The 19,751-nt window shown below is 33.3% G+C and overlaps 1 protein-coding gene across 3 annotated transcripts in view; it reads left to right on the top strand.

Annotated features, from left to right (window-relative positions):
• LOC142324174 (putative inorganic phosphate cotransporter) overlaps positions 1-19,751 on the top strand; it is an 87,225-nt gene that overhangs the window by 65,892 nt on the left and 1,582 nt on the right. For 2 of the 3 annotated variants that reach the window (XM_075364907.1, XM_075364909.1), the window contains 3 exons: positions 3,316-3,465; positions 10,217-10,349; positions 13,725-13,966. In XM_075364907.1, the coding sequence (XP_075221022.1) occupies positions 3,316-3,465; positions 10,217-10,349; positions 13,725-13,966 (525 nt within the window). The remainder of the gene's footprint in view (positions 1-3,315; positions 3,466-10,216; positions 10,350-13,724; positions 13,967-19,751) is intronic. The other variant, XM_075364908.1, reaches the window with a different exon arrangement.

The following is a 19,751-nucleotide window of genomic DNA, read 5'->3' on the forward strand; positions in this document are numbered from 1 at the left end:
CTTCAAAATATTGCAAATAAAATTAGCCTCGACATATGATTCGAAAGGATAGAAAGAAATTACGTCCCAAAAATCTACACGCCTTAAAGAAGTAAACACGAACGGTAATAAAATCAAAATAGTAACCCGATTTAAATAACTTTGAAAAATAATAACGAACAATTTAAATGAAAAACCTCGATTCAAATAACAAGAAACAAATTAGTTAAAGCTCAACCTGACCCCGTAGGGAAAAACATCCTCCATGTGACAGTTTCGGTCACCATCCTGACCTCGTACAGGAAAACAGCCTCCGCCAGAACCCCAACATCCGGAGATCTTATGGGCTTTACCGGAGATCATCTTCGAAACCTCGGCTTTTGACATATTAACCACCGATGCTTATGCCACGAGTGACGTTCCCACCGGCGTATTACTATAAAATGAACTCAAAATAAAATACATCTCACCTTAGAATCTTAAGGAAGACTGAAAATACCTAACTAAACAAAGGAACTGAACTATCTCCTACCCGTAGAAGGTAAAAGTGAGTTGAACACACAACACGAAACGTAAAAATATTATACGGAACAGTAACATTGAAAAAAAAACAAAAAAGGACAAAAACAGCAATAAAAACGTAATTTATAAAACAAAATATCGACAAAAACTCCTTTCCTTTGGTAACTACTAACATTAACCCGGTACACTTACAATAAAAAATTCCTATCTATAAACGCAAAAACGGAACAGTAATAAAACCAGAAGCCAGTTATCCAGTAGAAACACTCTTCCGCCTGAAAAAACAATCTAAGACAGAAAGACTCCAGAATATCGAATGAAGAACTGGAAGGACTGCAATAAAAAGTACCAGAAAGACAGGCAGTGGTGGATCAAGCTTTGTACACGTTGCCGACAACGTGTACAAAGCCTTAGATACCAGCAGTAAAAAAAGACTAGAATTCTTTGGAGGTATCGTGAGGATGCAAGATTCAAGACTTATGAAACAGCTTGTACGAGGCGTGGCTAACAATTTTTGCCTACGGGCCGAAATGGAAAGAAAACTTTGTTCACGGACCTAACAAAATATTAAAATTAAGAAATGTTAAATACAAAAACGATTCGTTTATGTAAACAAAATTTTATTTATTTTTTTTTCTTCAGTCATTTGACTGGTTTGATTCAGCTCTCCAAGATTCCCTATCTAGTGCCAGTCGTTTCATTTCGGTATACCCCATACATCCTACATTCCTAACAATTTCTTTTACATACTCCAAACGTTGCCTGCCTGCGCAATTTTTTCCTTCTACTTGTCCCTCCAATATTAAAGCGACTATTCCAGGATGCCTTAATATGTGACCTATAAGTCTGTCTCTTCTTTCAGCTATATTTTTCCAAACGCTTCTTTCTTCATCGATTTGCCGCAACACCTCTTCATTTGTCACTTTATCCACCCGTCTGATTTTCTAACATTCTCCTATAGCACCGCAAATTTTATTATGGAATTTATTGTGCTTTTATTTAGATTAATTAAAGAAAAAATTTGTTCGTAAATATAAGTTGAGCAGAAGATTTCTTGGCAAGTTTTTTTGAATTTCCGTATTTTTCATTATTCAATTGCTTATTAAAAAATACCTAATATTGAAAAATCTTTCGCGGGTGTATAAATTCATTATGCGGTCTGTAATTGGCCATGCCTGGCTTGTACCGTACAATCTCGACTCGAAAAACATTAACACAAAATGCAGGTGAATCGTAGAAATAAGACAAGAAATGAAGGAAGTTGATCTTACACCGAAAAAACATCACAGATAAGATAAAATTAAACAAGAAAATCAAGAATAAAAATATTTGTTTATTATTAAAAAAAAAAAACAACATGAACATTTTCAACAGTAAAAAGGGCACAAAGATCGGAACATATGACGTCTGTAAATAAAGTAATGAGACTTATTTTTTTGGCAGCCAAAGTCGCAACACTAGTAAACATCTTGTTATATGAGCGGCTGATTTATATTAGGTGATAATACTTTTAGTCTATTGTTGCCACGTAAGATGTAAACAAACTTTTTGTGAAACCAATTTTTGTTGTGCGTTACAAAAACGAGTGATACTAATTATGCGCTAAGTTGTGCAATCAAGTTTTGTGTTAAACTCGGCTACCAAAACAGGACGTTTGGAGATGACGCTCTGTCAGGAGCCCAAGTTTTTAGGTGCTTTAAAGCATTTTCAGATGCCCGGGAATCAATTGCGGACGACCCACCCTCTGGAAGACCGTTAACGTCAAAAAGTGACGACTTTGTTGAGCGAATCAGATATTTGATCGCCGGGACGCCCGTCGATTAACTGTCAGAATGAGTGCAGAACAATTAAATTTAAACCGTACCACAATCCATCAAATTTTGACAAACGAATCGGATATGAACAAAAGTTTGTGCAAAATTGATCCTAAAAAACCTCACTGTTGAACAGAAAAACAACACGGTGTAAGAGTGCCGCGATCTTCTAGGGCGAATTGAAACCGATCCTGATTTTCTAAAAAATGTTTTTGTCGGTGGTGAATCTTGGATATTTGAGTACGACCCAGAAACAAAACGCCAGAGCAAGGAACGACAAGGTTCGAACTCAGCACATCCAAAAATGAGCAAATCAAAATCGTGGTAATTTGTTTCTTCGATAGAAGAAACAAACAAGAAATTCTTGAAAGACTGCGGAAAAGAGTTGCCCGTGTGAGACCAGCCGTGAAAGAGAACTTGGTGCTGCATCATGACAGTGCACCTTGACACTGCACTCTCAATCAATGAGGTTTTGGCAAAGAAAAACATTCCTGTAGTTCGTGAACCATCGTATTCACCTGACGCGAGTCTCTGCCACCTTTTCCTGTTCCCGACTTTAAAAAACACCTCAAAGGACACCGTTTTGAAATAGTAGAAAACAGAAAATAATGTACCGAACATCTGTAGGATATTCCGGTTTCTGAGTTCCAACACTGCTACGAAGGATGAGAAAACCGTTGCGTGGCTTCCCGATGGAACTATTTCGAAGTCGATAGAGTTCATGTACAACCGGACTGTAAATAAAAACTTTTTCTGAACCGGTGTCATTACTTTATTTACAGACTTGTATGAAAAAGCATTGGGAGAACCGCAAAGCCCAAACAGTGCCATCGAAGAGAATTCGATAATGGACTGACTAAAGTCATCCTACGTGGTGGTAACACATAATAATATACAAAAATTATAATTATTTGAGTAAATTAGTAGAAAATAAATAATATTTATTGTAATAATATTCTTACATTTTATATAAGAGAAATATTTTTTATTTATTTTTCAGTCACTGCCGACACCATGGTTTGAAATTTTTACATCACCCCCGATGTGGGCTTTAATTGGTGCTCATATTGGTTGCGGTTGGGCATTTTCAATAATATTTACACAGGTTCCATCATATCTAAATTCTGTCCTTGGATTTGACATAGAAACTGTAAGTAAATGTTTAATTTTAAAGGATCAATCCTTGTTTCTTTTATTCAGCCTTGGGCACTAAATAATTGATACCGGTCGGATTCAATACCTTACATCTCAGGAACGGTCGGCCTAACTCTGTTCAAGAATTGGTGTTATACAAATTACCTTCATTTCATTGAACCTTGCACTGGCTTATTGTTCCCGAGTTAAACAGATTGCAATGTATACATAAAGAAAAACTTGGATGTAGACTTCCTTATACACCTATTAAATTACATTTACACATTTTTAAAAGTAGATAAAATTTTATTTCACTAATAACTTCTGATTTTTTATAAAAATTTTTTATTTTTATTGTTACTATTGAATTATTTTTTACTGTAAAAACTCTTTTCTACAATCAAAGATTAATAATTATTAATAAATCAATATATTTAAATAGAAAAAAAAATGTTAAAAAAATTAATAAAAATTAAATAAAGAAAGAAAATATTGCAAACAAAGAAAGAATAAACAGATTAATAGATGATGATTAATATAAAGAGAGAGACATTTTGAAAATTAGAGAACGTGTACACAAATTAAGATGAGAAGAATTATATGAAACTAAAGAGCGATTAAATGATCGGCAATAAAATACAAATAAACGAATTGATGATCAACTTCGACTTGGGGAGAATCTTGTCCGACAATATCACAGGAGTAATCAACTAACATATCGACATGTATATGTTGTTCTTATCAGGGTCTATTTTTCAGTCAACTTCAATGTAGATGAAATTAAAGTAGAAAATCCAAAAATAACACGATCCTAAATAATAATTTTCAATTAATATTATATAATCAGATGTTTCACTAACTCTATTACATATACAAATATGTAATAATGTCTATTAAATTACATGTAACATTTTTAAAAGTACGTAAAATTTTATTTCGCTAATAACTTCTGATCTTTTTCCATATTTTCTTTTTTTTTATTATTGAATTATTATTTACTTGCAAACATTTTTTTTACAATCAGAGATTAATAATTATTAATAAATTAATATATTTAAGTTAAAAAAAAAAAGTTGATGAAGTCGGATTCGAACCGACGTGCCTTCCTCTTGTAAGAACCAAATATTTCATTAATTAAACTTTTATTTGGCTATACCTCTAGAACCGATGAAAATAAGTACCACTTATAAATATCGATGAAAATTTTTCGATGAGGGCTTATTAAAACAGTTAAGAAAAATTCCTAAATTTCAAATTTTTGGGGATTTTGGGCTTTCTTAGATACTTTTGTTCAGTCGATTGCAAACAAAAGAGGAGGTGCACAAATAGATGTTACAGCAGTCTTAAATCTAAAATTTTAAATCGTACGGCTAATCATTTTTGAGTTATGCAAGATACGTACGTACAGACGTCACGCCGAAACTAGTCAAAATGGATTCAGGGATGGTCAAAATGGATATTTCCGTTGAAATCTGTCGCGATCACAATATTTTCCTTACTTCGTACAAGGAAGTAAAAATGTACAAAACATAACCTAAAAATTATAGGGGAATCTCACTCCCAGACACAACATACAAAATTCTTTCAAGAATTATTATCAACAGGATCATTTCACAACTGAAGAAAAAAAATCCAGACTAGATCATGAGTCTCCAGCTAATAATGGATTAGAAAAGGAAAGAAACAGAGATACCATGATAACATTTGTAGATATCAATAATGTGTTAAACAAAGATGGTACACCGATTTATAATATTAATGGTAAAGTCAATAGGTGGGTGGAAGATATTGAAGATTTATACGGAGGTAATGAATTAGAAAATGATGCTATAGAGGAAGAAGAGGAAGTCGAAGAGGATGAAAAGCGAAAAACAATACTGAGATCTGAATTTAAGAGAGCATTAAAAGATTTGAATGGCAGAAACGCTCCTGGAATAGACGGAATACCTGTAGAATTACTGCGCAGTCCAGGTGAGGAAGGGATTGATAGATTACATAAACTGGTGTGTAATATTTACGAAAAGGGGGAAGTTTCGTCAGACTTCAAAAAGAGTGTTACAGTCATGATACCAAAGAAATCAGGAGCAGATAAATGTGAAGAATACTGAACAATTAGCTTAACTAGCCATGCATCAAAAGTCTTAACTAGAATTCTGTACAGAAGAATTGAGAGGAGAGTGGAAGAAGTGTTAAGAGAAGACCAATTTGGTTTCAGTAAAAGTATAGGGACAAGGGAAGCAATTTTAGGCCTCAGATTAATAGTAAAAGGAAAATTAAAGAATAATAAGGTAATAAGGTAATACCATAATACTTGGCATTTATAGACCTAGAAAAGGCATTCGATAACGTAGACTGGAATAAAATGTTCAGCATTTTAAAAAAGTTAGGATTCAAATACAGAGATAGAAGAACAATTGCTAACATGTACAGGAACCAAACAGCAACAGTAATAATTGAAGAACATAAGAAAGAAGCCGTAATAAGAAAGGGAGTCCGACAAGGATGATCCCTATGCCCGTTACTTTTTAATCTTAACATAGAACTAGCAGTTAATGATGTTAAAGAATAATTTAGATCCGGAATAACAGTACAAGGTGAAAAGATAAAGGTGCTACGATTTGCTGATGATATAGTAATTATAGCCGAAAGTAAAAAGGATTTAGAAGAAACAATGAACGGCATAGATGAAGTCCTACGCAAGAAAATAAACAAGAACACAACGAAAAAAATTAAGTGTAGTAGAATAATGTAGATGGACCACTGAATGTAAAAATAGGAAGAGAGAAGAATACAGTGGTAGAACAATTTTTTTTATCTAGGAAGTAGAATTACTAAAAATGGATGAAGCAGGAGCGATATAAAACGCCGAATAACATCAGCGAATCAAAAATATAGTTTGTTTACATCAAAAATTAATTTAAACGTCAGGAAAAGATTTGTGAAAGTATATGTTTGGAGCGTAGGTTTACATGGAAGTGAAACTTGGACGATCGGAATACCTGACAAGAAATGATTAGAAGCTTTTAAAATGCGGTGCTATAGGAGAATGTTAACAAATCAGATGGGTGGATAAAATGACAAATGAAGAGGTGTTGTGGCAAATCGATGAAGAAAGAAATCGATGAAGTATTATCTGAAAGGTAATTACTGCAGGCTAAACAGGAAAAACAAAGAAAACGAAAGTAATGAAATGTACTAGATATAATGCAAAATATAAAAATAGGAAGAGAAAAGATTATGGAGGTAGAAGAATTTTGTTATTTGGGAAGTAGAATTACTAAAGGTGGATGAAGCAGGAGCGATATAAAATCCGAATAGCACCGGCGAAACAGAAATATAATTTGTTTGCATCAAAAATTAATTTAACCTTTTTGAAAGTATATGTTTGGAGCGTAGCTTTATATGGAAGTGAAATTTGGACGATCGGAGTACCTGACAAGAAAAGATTAGAAGCTTTTGAAATGCGGTGCTATAGGAGAATGTTAAAAGTCAAGTGGGTGGATAAAGTGGCAAATGAATTGATGAAGAAAGAAGCGTTTGGAAAAATATAGTTAAAAGAAGAGACAGCCTTATAGGCCAGACGTTAAGGCATCCTGGAATAGTCGCTTTAATATTTGAAGGACAGGTAGAAGGGAAAAAATTGTACAGGCCGGCAACGTTTGGAATATGTAAAACAAATTGTTAATGATGTAGGATGTACGGAGTATACCCAAATGAAACGAATAGTACTAGATAGGGAATCGTGGAGAGCTGCATCAAACCAGTTACGGGACTGAAGACAAAAAAAAAAAGATATTACCATGGTGAAGGGAGTAAACATGATGATTAGCACATATTTTCTAATAGGGAAATTATTTACCGAGATGTTATACATCTCGGTAATTAAATGTTATGTATTTATTTATACACAGAATAGCGTACGAAACGATCCAACATTTGTTTAATAATTACACTGTTAAACATAATTTTTGTTTTCTAACATGCGATACATGATTTTAATCTGTTTTTTGATGCTGAAATCGAATATGAACTCAGAATCTTTCTATCACCAACGATTTTTTGAAAAACGTTTACATTTTAATTAAAGGATTTTTTTCATTTTTTAACGTTAGCATTTTAATCTCCTACATTGTATTTTGATAGCTCATCTTTTATCGTTTAACTTTGTTAACGTAATTTGTAAGCTATAAATAAACAATAGTAGACGAGAATTAAATCACATCACATCTAATACTGAAGAGTGAGCCTTCATGGACAAGATTAATCATGTCTGTGCAGGTAGCTGAAAATACAGCTGTGTTGTTTCTATTAAGTACTGGATTTAGGCACGAATTATTGTTCAATCTTAATTTAATTAACAGTGCACTGTCACAATGCCTCGAAATTGCGAAATTGTGTAAATGATGTGGATGCCTTTTGTTTTGTACGCGATGAGGTTACCGTAAAATCAATAGGAAAAACATTATACTTTTAATTAAAAAAGCATATCGTTTGTACTTTCAATGTAAAATTGGTCATCAGGATGACATGGGCTCCTCATATAGGATGCACTAATTGTTGTGTATATTTAAGAGGATGGATGAAAGTTACACGGAAGGCTTTGCCGGTTGGTGTACTTATAGTTTGGCGTGATCATGTAAGCGATTGTTATTTTTATTTAACTCTGTGTGAAATTTCTAAAAAATTTAAAAATCCTGTAAAATATCCTTCATTGCAATCTTCAGTCGGGCCTGTACCTCACAGTGAAATTATTCCAGTTCCTGGGCCACCTGTGAATGTGTGTTTCGAAAGCAGCGATGAAGAATCAAGCAGTACTGAACAAGACAAATTTGATTTTGAATTATCTTCCTATAAGCCACATCTTATATCACAAGTGAATTAAATGACTCGGTTAGGGATTTAAATTTATCAAAAATCAAGTCGAACTGTTAGGATCAAGACAGCAAAGTTGGAATTTACTTAAAAAAAAAATAAAAAATGTCGGGCTTTCGAAGCCGACAAAAAGAACTTTCTCTGAACTTTATCGATGAAAATAATTTGGTTTATCGCGCAAATGTTGATGAGCTTACGTTGCACTCAGGACAAGTTCATAAACCTGAGGACTGGCGTCTTTTCATAGTTTCGTCCAAGTATAGTTTAAAAGCGGTTCTACTACACAACGGTAACAAATATCCTTCGATACCGATCGATTACCGTATTAATTTGTAAGAGATATACGATGTGATGAAAGACGTTCTTGAAAAAATAAATTATAAAAAACATAGCTGGACCATGTGTGGTGATTTGAAAGTTATAGCTATTTTGTTAGGCTATACTAAGTACACGTGTTTTCTTTGCGAACGGGACAGCTGAGCTAAGGATAAACATTATGTTACCGAAGTGTGGAAGAAACGAGACAACTTAACTCCATACGGGATAAATATTATTCACGAACCCTTAGTTTAACCCCCCAAAAAAAAACATTTTTATCCTCTCTCTATATCAAGCTAGGACTAATGAAGAATTTTGTTAAAGCAATGAAGAAGTATAGTCCCGGATTTTTGTACAGCAGGCAGAATTCCCGAACGTAAGCGAAGGAAATATTAAAGAAGGAATATTTGTTAGCCTTCAAATAAGGTAGTCGAACAAAGATGATGTATTTAACTCGATGTTAAATAATGTAGAAAGTCCAGCTTGGGCTTCATTTAAAGACGTTTGCAAAACTTTTATCGGCAAACAAAAATCCAACAATTACTACGATATTGTTAATACATTTTTTACTTCATACACAACTACCGGGTGTAATATGTCTTTGAAAATTTCCTTTACTCACATCCGGATTTTTTCCCGGATAACCTCGGAGATGTAAGTGACGAACACGGTGAACGTTTTCACCAAGAAATTTCGGTCATGAAGCGAAATGGAATACTAACCTGCTAGCCGATTACTGTTGGACATAAATTCGGGAGGTGCTTGAGGAGGGTATTTATAAAATTAAAGCATCAACGCAAATCATTCTAACCGTGAAAAATTATAAATTTTACAGATTTTAACTATATTTTCCATTAATTTTTTTAAAGTGTAATTAATCTAAAACTAAGGGTGAAAAAAATTGTATTTACAGATCTGTAATGTACGGAAAAAACAATTCAAAAAATGGTATCACGCTTAGAGAAACATTAATTTTTTTTTCAGTGTTATTAATGTGTTTTATTTGGTAGAAGTGACAGCATTTGATGAATATTAGTCTTTTCTCTTTCCGATTGCGCTGTTTGTGTATCGTTCCAAGATGGCGGACAAAGAAATATTTAACAGCGCATTAAGACTGCGTTGTCTTTTAATGAAACCAAAATGTGGTGCTTACCCAAAGACAGTTCCGTCCCACTTTTCCAACTCGGCGGTCCTCCTCATTTAAAATTATACGTAGACTTTACGAAATATTTAAATATGACGGTTTAGTATTTGAGAATAAGCGCGAGCGCTCTTTTAAAGGAAAATATTTCCCCTAAACATCCTCGTACAGTGATGGAAGTGATAATCGAGACGTGTGACAAGATAACAGAGGATATATGTAGTCGAGTTATTAAAAACATTGTAGTTCGTGTTAAAGAAGTTCCTAGACGTGCTGATATTGAACATTTGATAAGCAAAATATGTTTTTTTAATAAAATCAAATATTAGATGATTTCTTGCACCGTTCTGTTTGTGTGTGTATATATATATATATATATATATATTTAAATAACTTTAATTTATATATTAATTTATTTTAAATGTCTGATTAACAGAATGGATTATTATCTGCAATACCATATTTAACAATGTGGCTTGTTTCATATCCTGTCTTTTGGCTAGCTGATATTATGTACCAGAAACAAATTTGTAGTACAACACATTTAAGAAAAATCTGGGCGACAGTTTGTAAGTATATAAGTATATATTTGTAATTATAAATTTCTATAACAATATTGCACGATATTTACGACATGTTATCTCTAAGGTAGAGACCGTTTCATTGTAAAAGAATTTATTCTGAAAATTTTATAAATCTCTTATGTAAAAGAGAATGTCCTGACTATTCACCGACTCAAAATTTGTACAGCGTACAACCAAAACTGTTATAGGTAGAGACTTGAAATGATCAGGGTACCTTCGTATCTTTAAGTAGGCGTGCACTAAGAAAGGATTTTGCGAAATTTTCACCTTAAGGGGTTCAAATCGATAAAAAACTAAATTTCGTGTTAATAGCGCTATCTGTTGGACGTAAAAGCAACATACGCTATACTAAATATTTTACGATTCCATTTCAATGTTTCCGATATGTGTGTCCGCTATAGACTAAAATACTACTGGACCGATTTACGCGCGGGGAAGAAGGGACAAGAGGAAAAATCGGAAATCGGAAATAGTGAAAAATCGAAAAATGGGAAAAAGAAAAAGGGGGGAAAGGGAATAGAAAAGGGGAAAACGGGGGAAAGAGAAAAAAAGAAAATAGGAAGGGGAAATGGGAAATGGGGGAACAGGAAGGGGATTCAATAAATTTAATTAAAATTTAAAAAAAACAATATGAAATATAAAATAAATAATTAAATTAAAATGGAATTAAAAAATTAGAATACGTAAAGAAAATAATTGAAGATGTCAGATGCAAAAAAATTGGTCGAGATTAAATGCGTAGGTAAAGCACGGAAATGAAGTAATTCATTACTTCTGTCAAATAAGTAATATTAATTCATCGTCTGCGCGCGCAGAGCGACAGAATGAGTGTGTGAGTGCCCCAGAAGAATGCCGTTAAATTTTACAGCTGTATTTCTATGTTTAAAATAATGAAAAAAGTTCATAATAAATATGCGTCCGGAAAAGGCTTTGTGTTTAAATTAGGTATAACAAAGAATTTTACCGTGATTTCTGCTTAGCGGCAAATGAACCTATACCGAAATTCATCGAAAACCGGTGAAGAAGGGAAAAAGGGAAATAGGGAAAAATCAAAAAAGGAAAGAGAGTAAAAAGGAAAAAAGGGGAAATGGAAAAAAGAAAAAAAGGGAAAACGGGGAAAAGGAAATAGAATGGCAAAAGAGAAAAAAGAAAAGAGGAAGGGGAAAAGGGAAGTAAGGGAAACAGAAACGGGAGAAGTAAAGGGAAACGGGGGAAAACGAAAAGGGAGAGCGAAGCGAGCCGTGACTCTCTGATCGTGACGGGAAGCGCAAGTAACCGTAGAACACGGGCGAAGCCGCGATGGGGAAGCTAGATTTGGGATTGTAATAAATTTTTTGTTTATCTTTATTGAACTATTTTAATCGATAGGGCTGAACCTAGTGAAATCTTCTTTTCCTGGCTTAGTCTCCGTAGATTTTACTACGGAGACTTAAGCTAGCGTTAAGAGGCTAAGCAGAGAAAGAAAGAAAGAAAGGAAAATCGAGGAACAAAGGAGGTGTCGAATAATTCTCCGCCTTGATTTAATACCTTGGTCGGGTTTAAATTATTCTAATTTTTTTATCGTTCGCTGGTTCATGCAAATAAATAAAAGTCTTGACTTCGTTTCTAATATAAATTGTTTTTATTATAATCTTAAACTTGTAAATCATTTATACATTTTTAACAAACACAAGTCGAGTCTTAGGAAGATGGAACAAGACTAAACTATTCTATTACGGAGCTAGCTTTTGTAGCGTAGGTGGAGTCGACTGCAGCTGTCCGAAGGACATTTAAAAATTAAATACTGCTTTAAATAAAATTTAAAGTTCTTCATTTAAAAAGGAGTAACAAAAAAAGTGAACGTTTGGCAGGGATACCGATCTGATCTAGCGACTAACAAAAAAGTGAAAATTTAGCAGGGATGCCAACCTTCATTTAAATAACCCTGCGTCTAAACAAAAATAGAGGAAGAAAGGAAAGTAGGTTGAGGTATATTATAGAAGGGATATTAAAAACAAAGCGAAAGAAGAATTATCAGGTATACACGATGGAAATATGTTGGAGGTGTAAAAAAGTAACCGAGGACAGAAATAAAGGCAAGATATATCAACCGGCTGCCGGTTGAAATATCGATTAGAAATAATTACCTTTCTTATTCACATTTTTCCCTCGGTAAGATGGGAAATTTATACCCGCATGTTTTAATCGACGTCAACCAAATAAATGTTCTCAACGGCATACGCGTTTTAAAGATATTTGTAAGTTTTTATCCTAATTGCCGTGTGACCTTGAAGAACGTTTAGATTTTGAAATTCCCTCGATCTGCTTAACAGTGCTGTGACCTTGAAATTTCCCCGCTCTGCTAAACGCACTTTCTCTAATAGTAGACAATGTTATCTGATGATATGAATATGTATTATGTTTTATTCAAATAGTAATTTAATTTATTTGTAATTTAGTAGTAATTAATTAAAAAAGTAATCATTTAGTATTAGTAGTTTAATAAATATAGTACTTTCTCCATCTAACAAATGACGGTTATTCGGAAATGAATTCGTATATGAATTTTTTCCGTTTGTTATCGCATCACGCCAGAACCAACCGATCGATTACTTTCAAATTTGCAGGATATATTCTCGTTGTCCCAGGGAAGGTTTTAAGCCATCGACTGAGGCCGAAGCTTCCTTGAAGGTTAAGATATTAAAAATATTCATTATTTCTTCACTCTCAAGGAGGGTGAATTTGTAAATTAAAGACATTCATTAAGGAAAAAGATAGATTAATCGTTTTATTTCATTATCGGTAAAAATATGAATTTTTCATCGTCAAAGATGTATTTACTTTATTTACTATTACTGTACCTGTTGTAATTTAATTTATTTTTCGGTTTTCTATAAAGCCTGAATACTATAACAATTAGTTATCAATATTTTTCTCACACGAGTATATCGTAGTGTTGGATTCCAGGGGGGTGGAGACCTCTGGATAGATGGGAACGGCGACCGAAGCAAGTTCTGCGGGTATCCAAATGGCCGATCCTCCTGGAGTATCGGGAACGGTGAGCGAAGTGAGCTCTTCGACCACGGGGTAAGCTGCTTGGCTTATCCCCAGATGTCCCGAGGTGCATGTGAGTTATTTCCAGGATTTATCTGGGCTGATCTGAGTCCTGAGGGTTCAGTTTCTGGCTAGATCGGCCGGCTAGTAATTTTTATACGCGCTAACGCCTGCTGTAGTACGTGCAAATAATTTTTCATTTACTGAAACTAAATATTGAAAACACAGTGAGACATTACCCGAATATAAATTTACATTTATTTTGTAATTCGATTCGTTTAAAATTATTTTTATAATTTAGTTAATAAAAAGTATTTATTATTTCAGCCGGAACAGGAGCAGCATTAACACTTATTGCAGTTACATTGGTTGGACGGGATCCAGTTGCAGCGATGATATTATTAGTTATTGCCATCTCGTTATCATCGTGCGCTTTCAGTGGATTTTATGTAAATTCGTTGGATTTAGCTCCGAATTTTGCCGGTGTATTAACCGGTATCGGTAACGGATTAGAAAATATTTCCAGTATTTTAGCTCCGCTAAGTGTTGGTTGGATTATAAATGACAATGTAAGTCGATAATTTTAATAATTTTATATTTAATGTTAGTTCATTTTTATTTTAATTGCATTGACTGCTTATAGCTAGAAAAAATATGAATAATTATTTTGTTTTTAATCATACACAAGAGAGTTTAATTTTTAAAGGGAATCTTTTTTTGTCTTCAGTCATTTGACTGGTTTGATGCAGCTCTCCAAGATTCCCTATTTAGTGCTAGTCGTTTCATTTCAGTATACACTATACATCCTACATCCCTAACAATTTGTTTTACATATTCCAAACGTGGTCTGCCTACACAACTTTTCCCTTCTACCTGTCCCTCCAGTTTAAAGCGAATCTTCCCGGATGGTTAATATGTGGCCTACAAGTCTGTCCCTTCTTTTAACTATATTTTTCCAAACGCTTCTTTCTTCATCTATTTGCCGCAATACCTCTTCATTTGTCAATTTATCCACCCCGTCTGATTTTTAACATTCTCCTATAGCACCGCATTTCAAAAGCTTCTAATCTTTTCTTCTCAGATACTCCGATCGTCCACGTTTCACTTCCATATAAAGCGACACTACAAACATATACTTTCAAACATCTTTTCCTGAGATTTAAATTAATTTTTGATGTTAACAAATTATATTTCTTACTGAAGGCTCGTTTCGCTTGTGCTATTCGGCATTTTATATCGCTCCTGCTTCGTCCATCTTTAGTAATTCTACTTCCCAAATAACAAAATTCTTCTACCTCCATAATCTTTTCTCCTCTTATTTTCACATTCAGCGGTCCATCTTTGTTATTTCTACTACATTTCATTACTTTTGTTTTGTTCTTGTTTATTTTCATGCGATAGTTCTTGCGTAGGACTTCATCTATGCCGTTCATTGTTTCTTCTAAATCCTTTTTACTCTCGGCTAGAGTTGCTGTATCATCAGCAAATCGTAGCATCTTTATCTTTTCACCTTGTACTGTTACTCCGAATCTAAGTTGTTCTTTAACATCGTTAACTGCTAGTTCTACCCAAAGATTAAAAAGTAACGGGGATAGGGAACATCCTTGTCGGACTCCCTTTCTTACTACGGATTCTTTCATATGTTCTTCAATAATTACTGTTCCTGTAAATGTTAGCAATGGTTCTTCTATCTCCGTATTTGAACCCAAATTTTTTCAAACTGCTGAACATTTTATCGAATGCTTTCTGCAGGTCTATAAATGCCTAGTATGTTGGTATGTTTTTCTTTAATCTTCCTTCTACTATTAATCTGAGGCCGTAAATTGCTTCCCTTGACCCTATACTTTTCTTGAAACCAAATTCTTTCTTCTGCTAACACTTCTTCCACTTTCCCCTCATTCTTCTGTACAGAATTCTAGTTAATATTTTCGAAGCATGGCTAGTTAAGCTAATTGTTCAGTATTCTTCACATTTATCTGCTCCTGATTTCTTTGGTATCATGACTATAACACTCTTTTTGAAGTCTGACGGAAGTTCCCCTTTTTCATAAATATTACACACCAGCTTGTATAATCTATCAATCGCTTCCTCACCTGCACTGCGCAATAATTCTACAAGTATTCCGTCTATTCCAGGAGCCTTTCTGCCATTCAAATCTTTTAATGCTCTCTTAAATTCAGATCTCAGTATTGTTTCTCCCCATTCATCCGACTTCCTCTTCTTTCTCTATAAGACCAATTTCCTCCGTATAAACTCTTCAATATATTCCACTCGCCTATCGACTTTTCTTTTTGTATTATAAATCGGTGTACCATCTTTGTTTTACACATTATTAGATTTTAATTTATATACCAGGAAATTTTCCTTAACTTTGCAGTATGCTCCGTCTGTTTTACTAATGTTCATTTCTCTTTCCAGTTCTGAAAACATTTCTTTAATCCACTCTTCTTTAGCTAGTTTGCAGTTTTTATGTTTGTAGTATTTTTTAATTGTCGATAGTTCCTTTTACTATCTTCATCACCTGCATTCTAATGTTTTCTACGTTCATTCATCAGCTGCAATATATCTTCTGATATCCAAGGATTTCTACTAGTTCTCGTTGTTCCGCCTAAGTTCGCTTCTGCTGATTTAAAAATTTCCGTTTTTAACATTCTCCCATTCTTCTTCTACGTTTTTTACTCAGACCTTTTGAGATGTCGTCCTCAAAAATCTTCTTTACCGCCTCTAATAAACGATGTTTAAGCGTTCCATATAATAAGAAAAGTTGTTAGAAAACTCATTTATATGTAATTCATATCACATTTACAGAAATAATACGATTCTTATGATTATTCCTTGTTTAATAAATGAAATCGGCCCAGTAAGAGTTTTTAACAAATTTGCTTCTTATATGGAACGCTTAAACATTACTTATTATCTATTATTGTGGATATTTAAAGAAAATTCTAAATTAATAACAGATTTTGATAATAGAAATGTATTGTCTTACTTTTTTTGATTTCAGTGTCATTTTATTTATATTACAGAAATTTTTATTTTTTGAGCGAAAGAAATTATATCTGCGAGACTTTTACCGTACCGTTTACAATTTCATTGTAATTTTTTAGATATCACTGCGTTTTGTTAGATTATTCTATTATTTTTTTTATGAATTACTGATTGTTATTTTATGGATTTATTATTAAAATTTATTGCCTTAGAACAAAGAAATTAAATCTTTTTGTTGATAGTCATACCATATCATTCACTTCATACCACATTTTTCCTTTTTTAATAAAACTAGTATAATCTGTTGTAAACTAATACATTTATTTTTTTTAAAGTAGTGATGGGAAATAAAAAAATTGTTTTCATCTTCACTACTTTCATTTATTAGTAAAATAAGCTGTAGTATATTTTATTTTAAATTTTATTTTTTTCAAGTGCATTATCAAGTTTTTGTACGCTATTTGGTACTGTCAAGTACTGCTATCTAGCGGCGCGATTCGTAAAATCAACGTAAAAAATGAATAAAATGGACATCGAATCCCGCGTGTCAATGAAATGAAAAAAAAACCCGTTGTCTAACAAAATTTTAGGTATCTTCTTAAAGTATTCTTTATTACAAATATAACTGAAATATAATATTTTCTCGCTTACTTTTCCCCCCAATTTTCATTTCAATGTTAGGTTGCGTCATGTTTAGAAGTGCAAACGTAGTTCGTTGACTTTGCGCCTCTCGCCCACGAAGTTCTAATGAATTCCACGATTAATAGGCGTTCAAGGAAATCATGTGGTTTCCTAATCAGATTTTTTAATACGGTTCACTTGATGTTTAGTAAATTATATCAATGTTAATAAAAACAAGATAGAAAAAAAAATAAAATTCATATTACGAAAGGAGAATATATTAATTTATTAATAATGTTGACAGTTATTTTAATTTTTCTTTTTAACATTTCTATCATGTTATTATTATTTCTTTTATTAAAATATATTGTTTAAATATACAATGTTTTTATCATATTTTATTACGTAAAACGCATTTTTGAAAATTTATTTCTGAAACATTTTTTTATGATGTATTCCAAATTTTAGATATAATTTGTTACGTTTATTAGCTCTTTTAATTTACCGATTTGGAAAAAATTGCATCTGTTAGTATTTTCTTCTTTCCAGCGTTAAGGTGTTATGACCACTGAAATATAGAAATACTGGAACTGGCACTAGCGTTAGAAATCCGTGCCAACAAAGATAGCTGATTTAGATGTATACCTCTCTTTGTCTACAGTCCCTTCAAAAAGTTTGTGACGTTCTCTCTCATCACAAATCACAAGTTATTTTTCATAATTCAAGTTATTGTAGAAAGTTTTTATAAAAACATTTATACGATACAACGATCGACTCAACATTTATTTAATATTCATAAGCATTGAAATTTTTCTATTAATTTGATAGAATTATGAGATTTTATCACTTAATATTAACTACAAATAAGTTTTACGGAATCACTTTCTGAAGAGACGGTATGTTAGGTACAATGCGCATGCGTTGCACTGTGCAACAATGAAAACTATACCTCTAAATCTATCTGTCTCACGTTCGTTTTCCGCTCACGTTGGACATAGGCAGTGCCCATTCCAGTATTTCTATATTTCAGTGGTTATGACAGGTAAAATCTACCGTGAGTATCAAATTTGGAAAAGCCCAGAAATTAATAAATAAAAAAGCATTAATAAAAAAAAGAAGAAAATACAATTTTGATTCTTCAAAATACGTAAATTTTTTTTATGTATAACATTATGAATTATATAAATATCTGAAAAAAATTTTGGAACAGGTTCTGAAGATCTGTAACAACCATTTTATTCTTCTTTTTCTTCTTCTTTGATCCCTATCTGGTGGCTGGGCAACAAAAACGCTGCTCTGAGTACGGCAGAATTATGAAACCGAACGCTTTTCTACGCTTTAGTCTATAGGAGAAATCCTAGTCTGGTTGAGGTGAATCGCCGATTCATGAAGTCGTTTAACAGTTGTTATATCTAAATTAGATAGATTTCATAAGAAAGCTACCTATTATAATAGGTATTATGATTCGAGTTCCGGAAAATTTCGACTTATCTTTGCGTTTTTACATCCCCATACCACAAAACCACTGTTACTTCTAAGGTTTATATATATATTTCACTTTGTTGTGGACACTATAACTGCCGTAGTTTTCCACCGATCGCTTTCAAATCGATACATAAAATATGACAACCCAAAATCTCGGTCGAGTTTGTTAATGAGCAAAATCGGACCACGGGTGTAGAAACACGGCTTTTTGGAAAAAAATAAAATATCGCTATAACTTTCTAATTAAGTAAAATATCGAATTAGTTTAAAGTTCTTACTATTCTTTGGATAAGGGCCTAAAACTTATATAGGTAAAGTTTTTTTTATATCACCAACCGTTGGTCCGGGGGTCGAAAAAATGAGGTTTTGAAGACAAAAAAACATACCTCCCTTAATAGGCACAGTATCAAATCTGTTTAAAGCGCTCATCGGTTCTCTAAACATTACCTAAAACTTTTGTCTGAAACAAGTTTTGATATGACCAACCCTTACGGCAAGGGATGACCAAATTGTAAGAAGATGGGTCTTGTCGTACGCTAAACGTGCAACCATTGTCGTATTGAGTAAATTTGACATTTTTCTTAACTTTAAGGTGGAAATCGTTTTTCTGCCGTACTTAGCACCGGTGAATGAAATGTAGGTTCCGTTTGCAGCGTGCCAAAGGGTTTTTTTGGCGCAGATCGTGAAATGTTGCAGTCAGTAGGATACTGCGTATAGAGTGATGTGGGTTCCTCCGTTACCGCATCTGTATGAGCTGGTGCAGTACAACGTTTGGAAAACGTCTACTCGGTTCAACCGCTTCACACTTGTTAGTATATGTTCTAGCTGAAGGCTGAAGGGCATACCTTCGGCACGCCTCCACAGCTACGCCCACCGGGCAGGCGGCGTTTTGGAATAGGATTATTAGGTGTCCAAAATTAAACCTCTTGTGTAAAAACATTATTTTTGAATGACGAAAATTGAAATAACGAGAATTAAATTAGAAATTGATACTAACGAATCGGGATTTTCCGCTAGTAATCGGTACATTCCGGTGCCTACGTTACGGTTATAGTTGATTATTTTATGAAGAAAAAGAATCGCATAAATAAATAAAAAATATGTAAAAAAAATGTTAAAAACACCGCTCTTAAATTAAATGCACTAAAACGTAAAAAATAATTTTTTGACGGTATCTCAAAATGGATTTGACTACAAGCTTTGGTAGCGAATGTGAAATTAAACGTTTGATGTTTTTGCCATTTTTCTTATGCGTGTTTG

The sequence above is a fragment of the Lycorma delicatula genome, chromosome 4 (assembly GCF_047948215.1).
Source record: "Lycorma delicatula isolate Av1 chromosome 4, ASM4794821v1, whole genome shotgun sequence".
Taxonomy (NCBI): Eukaryota; Metazoa; Arthropoda; class Insecta; order Hemiptera; family Fulgoridae; genus Lycorma; species Lycorma delicatula.